A 15,588-nucleotide genomic window follows, 5' to 3' on the forward strand; every position below is an offset into this window, starting at 1 on the left:
TGGATAGCCATGACCCTCAGAAAAGACAGAAAACACGTGTGTGGCATATGTAGGGTCAGCAAGCCACAGGTTGGCTACACCATAAAACTCAGAGACCCATTGTTTCAAGAATAGTGGACAGATGGCAGGAAGGACTCAGTGCCAGGCCATTCATTCATTCTGCAGACATCAGCCGAGCATACTGAGATGAGAAATGGGTTCTGCCTTGCAGATACCCAGCCTGCCAGGAGATTCCTACCCAGTGTGGGCTGGGTGCCATAACCCGAGACCACTCAGAGCCCAGTGACCCCAGAAGCAGCACAGACTGTCCTGGAGGAGGTAACCCCAAACCAGGGAGGAATGTGAAGGGCTCAGTACCCCCTCTGGAGGAATATTTTGAAGAACCTTGTCTGAGGCAGTTATTTCCTACGTTAGCCTTCCAATCCGAGCCCCAACCCCAGCAGTCCCTCCTGTTATCAGCCATGGGTGGCCATGCAGGGGAGCCTCAAGATGGCTGAGGGTTTGGGGGTGACCCCAACGCCCTCTCCTGCAGCAGGATCGGTAGGCTCACTGGGAAGAGAGGGGCAAGATAGAGCCCAGCTCCAGACACTGAGAGGCCTGAGTCTGGCTTTCATATACTGGCCTTAGATGGTCCTCAGGGCTTGAATGGCATGGAGCTGGCTTTGGGTCCATGAGCCTCACTGACAAGGGACAGAGAAATGACCAAGGACTTGCTTCAAAGCTTCCTCCTGGTGGTTCTGAGCCTCCTCCCTCCTATCAGGGCCCAAGCCAGTTGGGATACCTTGGTGCCACAGTTCTCCTGTGTCCCCATATCCCAGGCCAGGCCCCCTAGAGTGAGGCTACTCAGGAAGTGTTTTAGAGTGATTAGACTGAAAAGAAAGCAGAGGCCACACCATGTTACAGGTCACTTTTATAGTTTGGGAAATTTGGTGTCACACAGGAGGGGGCTGACTCTGCCAGACACCCTGGCTGGGACTTATGGTTGGGAAAGACCAGAGGCCTTGCAGGAGTTGGGGGTGGGGTGGGATAGGAGACTGCTACCAGAGTCTAGGGCCCTCACTGTTTACACACTGACTACTTGCAAACACATACCTCTGTGTGTTTACTGCTCCTAGCTAGAGGATGCTAGTCTGCAGGGGAGCCTGCCCTAGCCCGACTGCCCATCTGGTTTTTCTAAGCGGGTCCTGCCTTTTGGGTCGGGTTCGGGAAGCTGGGCGAAGCCCGGGTCTCTAGAGACTAATGGCTGGCAAGCGATCCTACGCAACTCCAGGGCTCAGGCTTTCCCCTAACTCTTCACTCCCCACTCTTACATTGGGCATAGGAGGCTTCCTCCGGCCTCAGTCTGAGGGCCTAAGGGAGCCGTTGAGGACCTTGTCCAGGGCTAAGCAGGCCAGTGCTCCCAGCACGAGTGCCATCCCGCGCGCGCCTGCTCTCCAGTGGGATTCTGCCCTTAAGGCTCCGCCAGGGTCGGGGCGGGGCCGGTTGGGAGGCCCCGCCCCCAGCCCGCCCCCGGCCCGGGGTGCGAATCGGGTGCCGGCAAGCGGCTGGCGATGCTGGAGGCTCGCTAGCCGAAGCGGCTGCATCTGGCGCCGCGTCTGCCCCGCGTGCTCGGAGCGGATTCTGCCCGCTGTCCCCGGAGCCCTCGGCGCCCCGCTGAGCCCGCGATCACTTCCTCCTTGTGACCAACCGGCGCTGCAGGTGCGGGGCGGGCCGGGCGGGGGGCGCTTCCCGAATGCACGTTGGGGGGCCTTGGGGGATTGTTTCCCTGGCTCGAGGTTCGGGATGCAGAGAGCGCGGGGGCGCAGCGAGGTCTCGAGGTCCTGGCCGGGTCAGAGCGCGCGGGCTTTGCAGATCTGGGGGACGGAGTGCGGGGTCGGGCCAAAGTTCCCCGTTACCTCTAACGGCTTGGGGGTCCCGGGGGAAGCCTTTGCGGCTTAGAATTATGAAAAGATTAACCCTCGAAGATTCGTGGTCCCCTGTGAGGGTAGGGGCCGAGAGCTGAGACGTCCCTCCCAGTTCCCAGAGCCGCCTCCAGCCCCTCCCAACTGTCCCCGGGCCCCTTCCCTCCTGCTTAGCAGTCACTAATTTCCATGACAACGGAGAGTTCTTTATGGGCGACAACCCGGAGGGGGCTGGGCGGGGCTGCCGCGGGGTGGGGGAGGAGGCTCCAAGCCCCTGGGGACCAGCAGCCCCCAGCCAAAATTCAGCTTCTGAGCCTTCACCTGGGGACCAGCCGGGGGTCCAGTGCACGGACCCACGTGCACGGTGGGGGTGGGGGTGGGGGCGCACATGCTCCTGCTGGGAGGTGCGGGGCTTAGTGCTCACACGTGTGCTTTCCGCATGTGTGTTGCTGTGCCAGCGGGGGCGAGCCAGCAGCACATGGGAAGGGGGTCAGGGTGGCACCACGGTGGGGAGCAGGGCCCCTGGCTGGAGGTGGCAGGGATAGTGACAGCGTAAGCTTCTGCCTTCCCCAGCTTGTACTGTCTGGCAGAGACCCTGGGCTCTTGAGCCCCAGCCCCCTCCCCGCATAGCTCTGCCAAATTGCTTTTGTCCGCACCTCCCAGGCAGAGCCTGCTCCACTAGGTTTCTTCCTAAGGATCAGGGCCTTCTGTCCCACACTAAAAGCTTAGAGTCTGCAGTAGTCCAGTCCCTGTGCTGTACTCGCCTTACCCCCAACCTCAGGCTTTGAGCCCCCAGGACTACCTTCAGAGACCTGGTGTTCTCCCCCAGCCTCAGAGTTGATTCTTGGCAGCTTCAGCGACTTCTGAGCCTTAGTTTCCTCAACTGGGAAACTGGTGTCTCCACTCCCCTCAGAATCAGGCTGGTTTTCAGGGTGGGGCAAAGGTTTCCCTTTTCTAATACAGCATTTGGTGTGGACCCCCCAGGTGCACTCCTAGGTTGGCTGTTCACATATCTCTGATGACCTTATTCTCCAGCCCCATGCCCTAGCCACCACTCACAGGCAGGCAAGCAGTCCTCTGCCCTGGGAGAAGGCCAGATTCCATGGTTTCTATTCGGGGAAACTGAGGCATGGAGAGGAGAAGGGCTGTGCAGTTGTTATCCTGTTTCTGGGTTGCTTATAATGCCGTTTCTGGCACTCATGGCAGGATCTGCTGTTGGGGGGGGTGGTGGGTGGAGAGAGGGGATTAAGCAGAGCTGTAAGAGGGGCTCTGGGGACCGAAAGCCTGGAGAGGATAGCAGGTAGGGGGAGGGGTTGGCTGGGAGGGTCTAGGTACAGCTGGGCCAACTGAGAAGAGGGACTATAAAGGGAAGCAGCCAGGCATCCGAGCCTCATTTCCATCCCCCCATGCGTCTGCCTTCAACATGTTGGACTTGCCATACCTAAGCTGCTGTGATGGCAGAGAGAGGGGCTGGGAACTGTCCTGACTGGGGGGGCTCTAGCAGCTGGGCTCTTCCCCACCAAGATGCTCTAAGGAGCTGGCCTTCTTTTGGCTGTGCTTCCTATGTTGAGTTAAGTGTATATTTGGGGGATACTGGAGGGTGCAGTCTCAAAGGTCCAGGTACCATGGATAGCTCCTGGCCCAGGGATTTAGAGCACATCGCCACGGAGGCCTTAGGGCTCTGCTGGGCCCCCTTCCGCCCCCTTCAGAACTCCCGTCCACCTACCCTTTCCTGCCCTTTGTGCCTGTGTCCCTTTTATTTTGTCATTTCCTTGCTCCTTTTCCATCACAGGTTCTTTGTCTTTCTGTGTCTCTGCCCCATTCTCCTTTTTTCTAAATTCTCTCAGTCTCCCCACCTCCCCTTTCTCGATGGGGACCTGGGTCACAGAACCTTGAAGAAGAAGCCAGGCTAAAGTCTCAGGAAATTCTTGAAGAAGGGACCTAACCAACACATCTCCCCTCCCCCTCCCCTTGTTTTAAAACTTCCATCACCATAGCAACCCTTTACTCTAGTGCCTTCCTCTGCATTTCCCCTCCTCCACCCACTGGGAAGCAGAGCCTCCAGTGGATTCTCCTTTAGGGGTTCAGAGATTGGGACCCCAAGTGCTTGGGAGGAGACAGTTGGCCTTTGACTCTGCCTGCATGTTGAGAGCTAAACGTTCAGGATATAGCACTGGACTGCATGCCCACCCCCAAGACTGGAAAGACCTCCCCCCGATACTCCCTCATTAGATAGGCAAAATTCAGCTGTAGAAATTTCTACCATGATTTAGCTGGAGTCTGAGGCTCAGTCAAGGCAGCCTCTTGACTGGTCCCCTGAAGCAATTGGATGGTGGTCTAGAACCTCGGCCCTGCCTCCTGACAGACTTTGAGTAAGGTCTTCAGCTCCCCTGGTCCTGTGGGTGACATCAGCTGTGAGTTAGGTAGGACTTGGGCTTTGGCATGTTCATTGCAGCAGGAAACTCAGCCCCAGTCCTTGAGAGAATAGAGCAGCAGAGAGGAGGGGGTGCTTGCAGGCTGGTGTTCACAGCTGCCACTAAATTGGGAGGTGTTGCCTACAGTTGTTGAGAGGCAGCTGGACGCCTCTTGGGCCCCTCTTGGCCTCCCTAGATTTACTGCAAGCTCTGGAGCCCCACATGTTAGGGGACCAAGGGAACAGGAAACTCTTGTTTATGGCTATGACAGGTAGGGCCTGGACCATGCTAATTCCAGTGAAGGAGGGGACAGGACCCCAATGTGGGGCTTCTAGACCTCTTGGCCTCTGTCCTGCTTGGGCTTTCCCTGGGCCAGACTTGCCTAAAGATGCAGTAGAGTCCCTGGGGTACCTTTTTTCACCAGGGCACCAACAGAGGATACCTCAGGATTGCCAGGGGCTCAATTCCCTGAGCCCAGTGGTCAAGCCCTGGGAGCAGGCAATAACTGGAGAGTGCTTGGCCCTCAGGCTCCCTGAGAGCCAGATGGAGGGCAATGGCAGCACCAGGGTCTGCATTCCCCCCAAGCTCCCTTTGGGCAGCTGATTGTGCACACCGTTCAGTTCCTCTGCAGAGAGTGGAGGGAGCTATGTCTCCAGGGAAATGGCTGTTGTGGGGCTCCTGTGCCCTTCCATGGCCTAACATGTACCTGAGGAGGGCTCGAGTCCTGTGTTGCTGAGAGGAGAACTTCCCATTGTTGGGTGTTGGGTCTGGGCCATGGGGATAAGAAATGCAAACCCCTTCTGCCTGGCCTCCTACCTTTCTGAGAGCTGTCCCTTGGCTGTTCCTCCCAGGTTTCCTTTGTTGCAGGCAGATGCCCAGGGCTTGGTGAACGCACCCGAAGCCTCCCAGGGAGCAACAGTGGATAGCAGATGATGGAATGGGTGCGGGAGAAGGGACCCAAGTGCTAATTGAAAGCCAGTCCCCTTTTTCTCCTCTCTTTGCCCTGGGGCCAAGTCTGGTGCCCCACGCCAGTGTAGTTAGACTGGTGTGGAGGAGTAGTGACTGGCTGAAATCTGGGCAGCCATAGTAGGGGGCAGGGGAGACAGATCTGTTGCCATCTCAGTCTTGAGGTTGCAGGACATGGCTCTAGGCTGACATTACGGGTGGAGGCCCAGCTTTCTGTGGTAGAGACAGATCCCCATGACGAGCCCTGGGCCCCAGTAGGCATGAATGCATATGCAGAGCTGAAAGGTGGGGCCAGGATCAGGGACAGGCATGCACAAAACCTCCCACCCACGCCACGCTGGCAGAGCTGGGAGCCGTTGGAGTGGGGTGGGGGGTGGAGCATGGAGGTTGTGGAAAGTATCTCAGAAAAGGGCCATTTTGAGTCTGGCCTTGGAGGATCAGGATTGTTTTGGACAGTGTGTTGCACAAACCACCTTATAATCTCAGAAATCACAATCAAAGAAGAGATTGAATTCTGCTCTCAGCATCTCGCTCATGTGGCAGCTGCTCCACAGGAAGGCCAAGGTGGGCAGAGCGCTTGCCAGTGCCCACACTTCATACCATTGAGTGGACACAGTTGAGCTGGCGAGTCACCTGTTGTTGGACATTTAGGTACTGTTGCTGAATTTTTTTAATGTTATAAATAACTCTGCCGTGACAAATAGGAATCTGACGGGAGGCTTTTGGGGGAAGGGCACTCTTGCCAGAGGGAATGGTGTAAGCAAAGCAACCAAGCTGGGGCACAGGTCCCTCCCAGCCCTCTTGGGAGACTGCAGGCTAAGGTACCACCCTCCTGCCCAGTACACAGCCCTCAGACTCCAGCCTGGGAGGCGAATCGCTGCCTATTAGAGTTGATGAGAGGACTGTTGCAGGCCCCCTCCTGCAGATGTTATGGCGTGAAGATGTGTGGCCGGCATTGGTAACTGGCTATGCCTCTGCTCTCAGCTGTGAGGATGGGATTCTGGCCGCATGCTTCTCCCCAGTGGAGGAGATGCAGGGTTGTGGCCATGGTGGCAGACATGCAGTCAGTGACGATCTTCAAAGCCTCTCATTTGCCTCTGCTGTGCCTCACAAGACGGCTTAAACCCTGGCTGGAATAACGCTGATGAAATGTGTTTGTATTCCCTGAGCCCAAGCAACCCAGATGAAGGAATGATAGTTTGTTCCCTAATGCTGAGAGGAAAGCTGAGGGAGAATTTCCAGGACTGTGACTCCTGGGAATCACAGCCTGGTTGGCTGGCTTCTGCCTGGGAGGAAACAAATAGCACCCAGGGTTGGCCATGGGGCTGTTTGGGTCCTGGTCTTTGACTCTGGCTGGCAGAGTTCATCTTGCCAACCTGCCTCCTCCCTTCTCCACTACCCTGAGACTGTGAGTGCCTTCAGGTGGGGGAGCATCTAGGTACCCCCAGGCCCTAGCTTAGGCCCTGCACATAGCAAGTGCTAATTGGCATGGAGGGAAAATATGCACAGTCAGCAGAGGCAGAGCAATTTCAGTGCAGACCCAATGCAGAGTTTGCTATAGCCCCAGTGTCACACCGACCAGGCATTATGGAGGTACACCCTGGGGTCAGATCTGTGAAGCCTAGTCACTAATCCCCAACCCCCACCTTTGAACATGGGCTAATGAGTGCCTTTTCCTTTGGACACTGGCGCCAGCCTACCCAGTACTACAGATGAGGATTGGGCTGTAATTGGCAGGATTGCAGACCTCTGGGACACCGTGCCCCAGGTGGAAAGAGTGCCTAGAGCTCACTGAGCCAGCTGTATCTGTTCTGTTTGAGGGCCTTGCACCTGGACCTGACAACCCAGGTCCCCTGTGGGCCCCAGTGGGCATAAATGCATATGCACAGCTGAAAGCTGGGGCCAGGATCAGGCTTGTCTTGCTCTTTCTGACCAGTATACCTGCATGCCTCCTGACAAATCCTTCCCTCTGAGTCCTAATGCTGCCTCCAAAGCTTTACCTTCCCTCTCCACCCAGACTGTCCTTCTGAGGAATCACCCAAGCACTGTGCCTGAGTGTAGTATTTACTAAATCCATCAAAGTCATTACAATAAAATAGTAAAAACTTGAACAGAAAATTAATAAACAAAAGATATGTCTGCCTTTTTGACACACAATTCTTTGCCCAAGAGAGAAAACTCTTATTTCCTTCAGTATTCTTTCAGAAAAGAGTTTGTGAATGTACCTCAATATGTAAACTTTAAAAATTCTACCCAAGCCAGGCATGGTGGGTCATGCCTGTAATCCCAGCACTTTGGGAAGCTGAGGTGGGAGGATCACTTGAGCCCAGGAGTTCGAGAACAGCCTGGGAAACATAATAAGATCCTGTATCTACAAAAAAAATTTTTTTAATTAGCCAGATGTGATGGTGTGCACCTGTGGTTCGGTCCTAGCTACTCAGGATGCTGAGGTGGAAGGATCGCTTGAGCCCAGGAGGTTGAGGCTGCAGTGAGCTGTGATCGTGCCACTGCATTCCAGCCTGGGTGACAGAACAGCTGGGCATAGTGTGGGTGCTTGTAATCCCAGCTGCGGCGGGAAGATAGTTTGAGTTTAGGAGTTCTGGGCTGTAGCGTGCTATGCCAGTTGGGTGTCTACACCCAGTTTGGTGTTAGTATGGTGACTTCCCGGGACCTGGAGATCATCAGGCTGCCTAAGCAGGGGTGAAACAACCCAGGTCAGAAACAAAGCAGTTCAAAACTCCTGTGCTAATCAGTAGTGGGCTTGGTGCCCGTGAATAGCCACTGCACTCCAGCCTGGGCAACATAGCGATACCTGTCTCTAAAAAAAGAAAGCAAGCAAGCAAGAAAGAAAAGAAATAGGTCTTCCAGAATCCCCCCATGTGTCCTAATTCAATCATAACCCCTCCTTTTCTCTTAGAAGGGACTATTATCTGACTCTGCTTATTTCCTAGCTTTTCTTTATAGCTCTACTGCTGTGTTTGTATCCCCAGTACGGGTTTGTTCTGCCTATTTGAACTCTCTATCAATAGACTCATACTATATGTAATCTTTTGTGTTTTTTTTGCACTTAACACTGTGTAAGAGTCACCATGTGGCTGGGTATAGCTGAAGCTCTTTTTTTCTATTGCTGTATAATATTCCATTGTGTGACTCTACCACAATACATCCTGTCAGTGGTGGTATTTGGTCTGTTTTCAATTTTTGGCAATTATGTATATGGCCACTATGAGCATTCTTGTATGACTGTCCTGATGCACGAATGTGTGCACTTCTGTAGGCATGTATTAGGAGTGTAATTACTGGTTTACAGGGTATGTTTGTTTGACTTTAGTGGTTTTACCAAACTGCTTTACAAAGGGGAGATTGCCCTCTCCTAGCAGTGCTCACATTCTTCATACCTTCAATAACACTTGTTAGCTCTAGACCTTCAGAGATGACTAGCAGGTGGGTGGGTGATTATAGCCCCCTTAATCTGTGAAATAGCTGAAATTTAAATTAGCTGTTTGATTAAAATGTATTACTCCTGCCGGGCGCGGTGGCTCAAGCCTGTAATCCCAGCACTTTGGGAGGCCGAGGCGGGTGGATCACGAGGTCAAGAGATCGAGACCATCCTGGTCAACATGGTGAAACCCCGTCTCTACTAAAAATACAAAAAATCAGCTGGGCATGGTGGTCCGTGCCTGTAATCCCAGCTACTCAGGAGGCTGAGGCAGGAGAATTGCCTGAACCCAGGAGGCGGAGGTTGCGGTGAGCCGAGATCGCGCCATTGCACTCCAGCCTGGGTAACATGAGTGAAACTCCGCCTCAAAAAAAAAAAAAAAAAAAAAAAAAAAAAAAAAAAAAAACCGCCTCAAAAAAAAAAAAAAAAAAAAAGTAAAATAAAATAAAATGTATTACTCTTTTAAAAATGTATAGAATGCAAAACTATTCCCTTATATATCAGTTTAATATATTTTCATATGTGGGCTGCTGTAGTTCAGGCAGCCAAGCTGAGTAGCTGGATGTATGGCCAGAAAAGCAGGGGTAGGATCTGAGTCTGCCTGTTCTCTAGCTCCTGGTTTGGCCTTAGCCAGGTTGGGGTCTCCTAAAGGCAGCCCCTATGTTGTGGGGAAGTGGAGAGTAGTATAGTTAAGCCAGATCCCCTTGTGCCTGCAGGTTAGAGCCCGGCAATGCCGTTTGGGTGTGTGACTCTGGGCGACAAGAAGAACTATAACCAGCCGTCAGAAGTGACTGACAGATATGATTTGGGACAGGTCATCAAGACGTGAGTGCTGGGCCTGTCAGGCAGGGCTGGGTGGGCTGGTGGGCAAGGGCTAGGGAAGTGGGAGTGGAGTGCAGCTGACGCTAAGGCCAGGGCTGAGTGGGTGCCTGTTGGCTGCAGTGAGGAGTTCTGTGAAATCTTCCGGGCCAAGGACAAGACAACAGGCAAGCTGCATACCTGCAAGAAGTTCCAGAAGCGGGACGGCCGCAAGGTGCGGAAAGCTGCCAAGAATGAGATAGGCATCCTCAAGATGTGAGTTTGAGGCCTGGGGTTGGGGTGGTGTGGGAGGCAAGAGGGAAGGGCTTAGAGGGCAAGCGGCCTCAGGTGGTCCCAGCCTCTGACCAGTTAGGCTGCGGTGGCTACTGTGGCAACCAGAGTCTCTCCCAGGGGTTCATCCAGCTCTAACTACTGTCTCCCCTCCCTGTCGCCAGGGTGAAGCATCCCAACATCCTGCAACTGGTGGATGTGTTTGTGACCCGCAAGGAGTATTTCATCTTCCTGGAGCTGTGAGTGTGGGTCTGGGGTCCCAAGATTCCCCAGTGCCCAGGGCCTTCACCTGTCCCACCCTCTGCAGCTAAGGAGACCTCCTTTTCTGGACCCTTGGGGTCCTGGGTCCCTGTGCCTTGCTCAGCCAGCTGCCTGGCGTAGGCAGCTCACCCAAGTGCTCCTGCCCCACCCCCAATTCCGCCCACGCCGGGCTCAGGGGCTGGTGTCCCTCAGGGCCACGGGGAGGGAGGTGTTTGACTGGATCCTGGACCAGGGCTACTACTCGGAGCGAGACACGAGCAACGTGGTACGGCAGGTCCTGGAGGCCGTGGCCTACTTGCACTCACTCAAGATCGTGCACAGGAACCTCAAGGTGAGGCCAGAGCCAGAGTCAAAGGGCCAGTTGGCAGCTGGGCTGGGGCTGGGGTGGGCAGTACCTTGGGGCCTTGGTCTAGCCTCTGAGGCCCTCATGGTGTCTTCTGCTCACTCACATGCTATTCTCACACCACAGCTGGAGAACCTTGTTTACTACAACCGGCTGAAAAACTCGAAGATTGTCATCAGTGACTTCCATCTGGCTAAGCTAGAAAATGGCCTCATCAAGGAGCCCTGTGGGACCCCCGAGTATCTGGGCAAGCAGGGGGTGGGGCAGGGGCAGGGGCAGGAGGAGAATGGGGGGCAGCCTTCAGGGAGCTGCTCTGAGCAGGGGGAAAATGTACTTATCTCAAGAAGTGGTTTTGGATGGTACTGGACCTGGCTAGGCCTGATACTGACCAGCAGATGGGTGCTGTGTTTGTAGCCCCGGAGGTGGTAGGCCGGCAGCGGTATGGACGCCCTGTGGACTGCTGGGCCATTGGAGTCATCATGTACATCCTGTGAGTGGACAGATGGACAGGCAGACTTGCAGTCAGATGGGGTGGGAGTGTGTGTCTGTGGCCTTTCTGTGTGACCCTTCCCCCATGCAGGCTTTCAGGCAACCCACCTTTCTATGAGGAGGTGGAAGAAGATGACTATGAGAACCATGATAAGAATCTCTTCCGCAAGATCCTGGCTGGTGACTATGAGTTTGACTCTCCATATTGGGATGATATTTCGCAAGCAGGTGAGGAGGTGCCTGCCCAGCACTTGGTAGAGTGCATGGCAGTGGGTAGGGTTCCTGCTCTCAGCTTTCTCTGTGGGATTATGCCTCTGTCCCCTAGCCCATTCATCACCTCTAGACATTGAGATGGGGTGCCCATGCCTAGCCCCTCCTTGGTTTTGTCCACAGCCAAAGACCTGGTCACAAGGCTGATGGAGGTGGAGCAAGACCAGCGGATCACTGCAGAAGAGGCCATCTCCCATGAGTGGTGAGCAGGGCCTAGGGGAGGGTGGGAGAGGCCAGAGTCCTCCTTACACCTAGCAGCCCCATTTTTGAGGCCTTGAGGGGATACGGGCACCTAGAGCTCAGGCCCGCCCAGAGATTCTACCTGGTAGTCCCTGGGTGCCACATGTAAGAGGTAGGCAGAGTCTCCACAAAGGCTCATCCTCTCAGATCCAGACACACTTGCACCCTTTCCAGGATTTCTGGCAATGCTGCTTCTGATAAGAACATCAAGGATGGTGTCTGTGCCCAGATTGAAAAGAACTTTGCAAGGGCCAAGTGGAAGGTAAGGCTTGGATAGCACTCTTCTTGGCTCTATCCCAAGTATTCCTTCTGGTACTCAGCTTGTTGCCTGCATCACACCCCTGCAGCCACACACAAGCTTTTCTCAGGCCATCAGGTGTGGGTGTAGCCACTGTCATTACCTTAAGTAGGAGTGCTCAGCAGCTGGGTATTTGGCCCTTGGGTGGTTGCAGGCGGCCAGGGGTGCTATGGAAGGAGTTTGGTTTGGTCACTGCCAAGCAATGGATCCAGCAAGCCTTACTCAGCCTTTCTCCACTGTGCTCCTTTCAGAAGGCTGTCCGAGTGACCACCCTCATGAAACGGCTCCGAGCGCCAGAGCAGTCCAGCATGGCTGCAGCCCAGTCAACCTCAGCCGCAGACACTGCAACCCCTGGGGCTACAGGTGGGGCCACAGCTGCAGCTGTGAGTGGAGCTACCTCAGCCCCTGAGGGTGATGCTGCTCATGCTGCAAAGAGTGATAATGTGGCCCCCGCAGACCGTAGTGCCACCCCAGCCACAGATGGAAGTGCCACTGACGGCAGTGTCACCCCAGCCACTGATGGAAGCATCACCCCAGCCACTGATGGGAGTGTCACCCCAGCCACTGACAGGAGCGCTACTCCAGCCATTGATGGGAGAGCCACACCAGCCACAGAAGAGAGCACTGTGCCCACCACTCAAAGCAGTGCCACACTGGCCACCAAGGCAGCTGCCACCCCTGAGCCGGCTATGGCCCAGCCGGACAGCACAGCCCCAGAGGGCGCCACAGGCCAGGCTCCACCCTCCAGTAAAGGGGAAGAGGCTGCTGGTTATGCCCAGGAGTCTCAAAGGGAGGAGACCAGCTGAGTAGGCAGCCTGGTGAGGGGGGGCGGGGGATGGGCAGGAGGGTGGGAGAGTGGATGAGGGGCTTCTTGTACATAGAGTTACTGGCATGATGCCCTCGCTCCCCCATGCCCCCACATCCCAGTGGGGCATACCTAGGGGTCACGGGAGAGCAGTCTCGTCTCCTGTGTGTACGTGTGTGAGTGGTGGGCAGGCCAGAGGCAGGGCCGGCCCCAGCCCCTGCATGGATTCCTTGTGGCTTTTCTGTCTTTTGCTAGCTTCACCAGTTTCTGTTCCTTGTGGGATGCTGCTCTAGGGATACTCAGGAGGCTCCTGCTCTCCTTCCCCTTCCCTTCTTGCCTCACCATTCCCCCAGGCAGGCCCTACAGGTCCCACACTCTCCCAGGCCCTAAACTTGGGTGGCCTTGCCCTGAGAGCTGGTCCTCCAGCGAGGCCCTGTCAGCGGTCTTAGGCTCCTGCACATGAAGGTGTGTGCCTGTGGTGTGTGGGCTGCTCTAGGAGCGGATACAGGCTGGTATAGAGGATGCAGAAAGGTAGGGGAATATGTTTAAGTCCAGACTGGGCACATGGCTGGGGGCACTGCTCACTAGCTGTGGGGGTCCTCAGAAGTGGAAGAGAATGAGTAGGAGGGCAGAAGCTTCCATCTTTGTCCCTCCTAAGACCCTTGTGTTATTTCCTGCCCTTCTGAGTCCTGCAGTGGGCTGCCTTGTATGCTGAACATCATAAGCCTCTAAGGGAAAGGAGGAACAATTAGGATGTGGCAATGAGACCTGGAAGGGCAGACTACAAGCCCAGCACCCAGTGTCCCAGCCTAACTGGGTCCTTACCCTGGGCCAAACAGGGAGGGCTGATATCCCCTTGCTCTTCCTAGATGCCCACCCTCTACAATCTCAGCCCACAAGTCCTCTCCACACTAGGGGGCTTGCTGTATGGCAGTACCCCATAATCTGATTTAGGGGTTTGCCCTTTACAGGGGCAGATTTTCTGCCCTTCAACAATGAAATGAAGAAGAACTCCCTCTATTTCTACAGCTCACTTCTATCAGAGGCCCAGGTGCCTCAGAGCCACATTGAGTTGCTTTTGCTGGGATGAGGAAGTAGAGTTAAACTCCCCAGTTTCCTGAGGGAGGATCCTGACAGATGCCCTTTGTCAGACCCTATCACAGCCTGGACAGGCAACCACATTGGTCCTCGCCCTTGCTCGGCACTCCGTGGTGGTCCTGCCCTTCTCCCTGCATGCCTATGGGTCTGCTCTGGTGTGTGAAGGTCGGTGGGTTAACTGTGTGCCTGCTGAACCTGGCAAATAAACATCACCCTGCAAAGCCTCTGGCCACCCTCTCGCCTTTGCTTCCTCTGTCCTACTGGGGAGGAGCCCCTGGAAAGCAATGGGAAGGGGAGAGGCTGGGAGCAGGTTCACAAGTAGCGGCTGGTGTTCAGTGCCCTGTGGATTTCTTGGGCTGAGAGTGAAGATCATCCTCACCACAGTATTCCTCAATGGTGGTGGTGGGAGGGTCCTCTGGAATCTAGAAATCCATGTGGGTAGTAGGTGTTGGGCTGCATTTGGACCAAGGAATACCTCCTGGGCTGAGAGCTCAAAGTAAGGGCTGCTATTTTGACTCCCGTTGACCAAGGAGCCTTACTCTTGATTTAGGTATAGAGCTGGAATCTACCCAGGGTCAGCACCACAAGGACAGACCCTGCTCATAGCCAAAGATTGCTTCCCTGAGCAGGGGAGAGGGTGTAGGGTGAGCAATGCATAAAGGTTCTATGCTGCTCTGTGTTGAGTCCTTCTTCCTGTGAGCACCTGTGCTTTCCACATAGGCCCCAAATGAAATCTCACTCTGGGTCTATTTCAGCTGGAGCAGATCAGCTTTATATTATGGGGCTCTGCATAAGGTTTCTTCTGGGTGGAGGCAGTAACATTGCCACAAATACTAAGCCTAAAAACCCAAAAGTTGACTTACTCCGGCCCAGGTGGTCCTGGATGAACTAACTCATCAGGGATGCTGCTCTCTGAGGGAACCTTAGGGATAAGCCCCTCAAAGATAACTTCTATGATGTGAGAATAATAAAAAGGGTTTCGTCAGGTGCAGTGGCTCACATCTGTAATCCCAGCACTTTGGGAGGCCAAGGCAGGTGGATCACCTGAGGTCAGGAGTTCCAGGCCAGCCTGACCAACATGGAGAAATCTGCCTCTACTAAAATACAAAATTCGCTGGGCATCGTGGCACATGCCTGTAATCTCAGCTACTCGGGAGGCTGAGGCAGGAGACCCGCTTGAACCCGGGAAGCGGAGGTTGCGGTGAGCCGAGATCGCACCATTGCACTCCAGCCTGGTACACTCCAGCGAAACTGTCTCAAAAAAAACTAAATAAATACAAAATAATAAATAATAAAAATAAATAAAAAGGGTTTGTTAGTACTTAGTCTTTGAAGCAACTGGGCCTCTAAAATTCCAACCCTACTACAGTCCCAAGCATAACTGATCCTCCTTGGAGCTAAGAGCTAAAGTCAGGGTACTGGCCCGAGTGTACCAAACTCAAATATAGTCATGTCTTACTTGGATGAAGCCGAGGTTGGTTTGGGGTTACCTGAGGGACTGGGACCTATGTGTCCATCTTTTCAGAATTGCCCGAAACTGAGGACTGGAAGGGTAGAGTATTTTGGTCTGTGGGAACTATAGACCACAGCGCACGGTCCAGCACTGTCCAGAGCTCAAAGGACTCGTCGGGACCATCGTTCTATTCCCTTGCGGCTGTCGTTTTCTCTCCCTTGACCCAGCCTGCCTCGCGCCAGCTCTGGTTTGGGACCACAACACGCTGCCTTTCCCTGGAAAAGGATCCAGGAGGCAGTCTCGCTGCTTCCTGCCTTGATATAACGCTGCGCTCTCAAGTGGCCGGTCGAGTCGGTCCTCCCGGAGGACGCCGCAGAGCCCCTGCGCTCCGCCCAGGATTCTCTACGGCCTCTGGGCCGCTAAGCCTCGTCCTTGGTTCCGCCCTCCGAGGGCTTGTCCAATCCAGACAAAGTATTCAGGCTCCGCTCTGAGTTTTGTGTCGTCACTTCCGGCCCACTCCAG

General features: G+C 54.6%; 1 protein-coding gene across 3 annotated transcripts; it reads left to right on the forward strand.

Moving 5' to 3' along the window:
- The first annotated feature begins 1,235 nt into the window (after positions 1-1,235).
- On the forward strand, positions 1,236-13,843 carry CAMKV (CaM kinase like vesicle associated). Of its 3 annotated transcripts, none has more exons than XM_017500723.2 (12): positions 1,236-1,698; positions 9,437-9,545; positions 9,663-9,794; positions 9,974-10,048; positions 10,263-10,401; positions 10,540-10,660; positions 10,828-10,903; positions 10,994-11,130; positions 11,296-11,374; positions 11,587-11,674; positions 11,962-12,073; positions 12,167-13,843. In XM_017500723.2, exons 2-12 carry the CDS (start codon positions 9,451-9,453, stop codon positions 12,514-12,516), a joined length of 1,404 nt encoding a protein of 467 aa, XP_017356212.1. In that variant the 5' UTR covers positions 1,236-1,698; positions 9,437-9,450; the 3' UTR covers positions 12,517-13,843. The 3 variants fall into 3 exon arrangements, with proteins under 3 accessions (XP_017356212.1, XP_017356081.1, XP_017356144.1); XM_017500655.2 differs by adding an exon at positions 2,683-2,820 and having other exon boundaries at positions 1,500-1,698; positions 11,962-13,843; XM_017500592.2 differs by having other exon boundaries at positions 11,962-13,842.
- Positions 13,844-15,588: the final 1,745 nt, after the last annotated feature.

This window comes from Cebus imitator, unplaced genomic scaffold (assembly GCF_001604975.1).
Source record: "Cebus imitator isolate Cc_AM_T3 unplaced genomic scaffold, Cebus_imitator-1.0 Scaffold0, whole genome shotgun sequence".
Lineage (NCBI taxonomy): Eukaryota > Metazoa > Chordata > Mammalia > Primates > Cebidae > Cebus > Cebus imitator.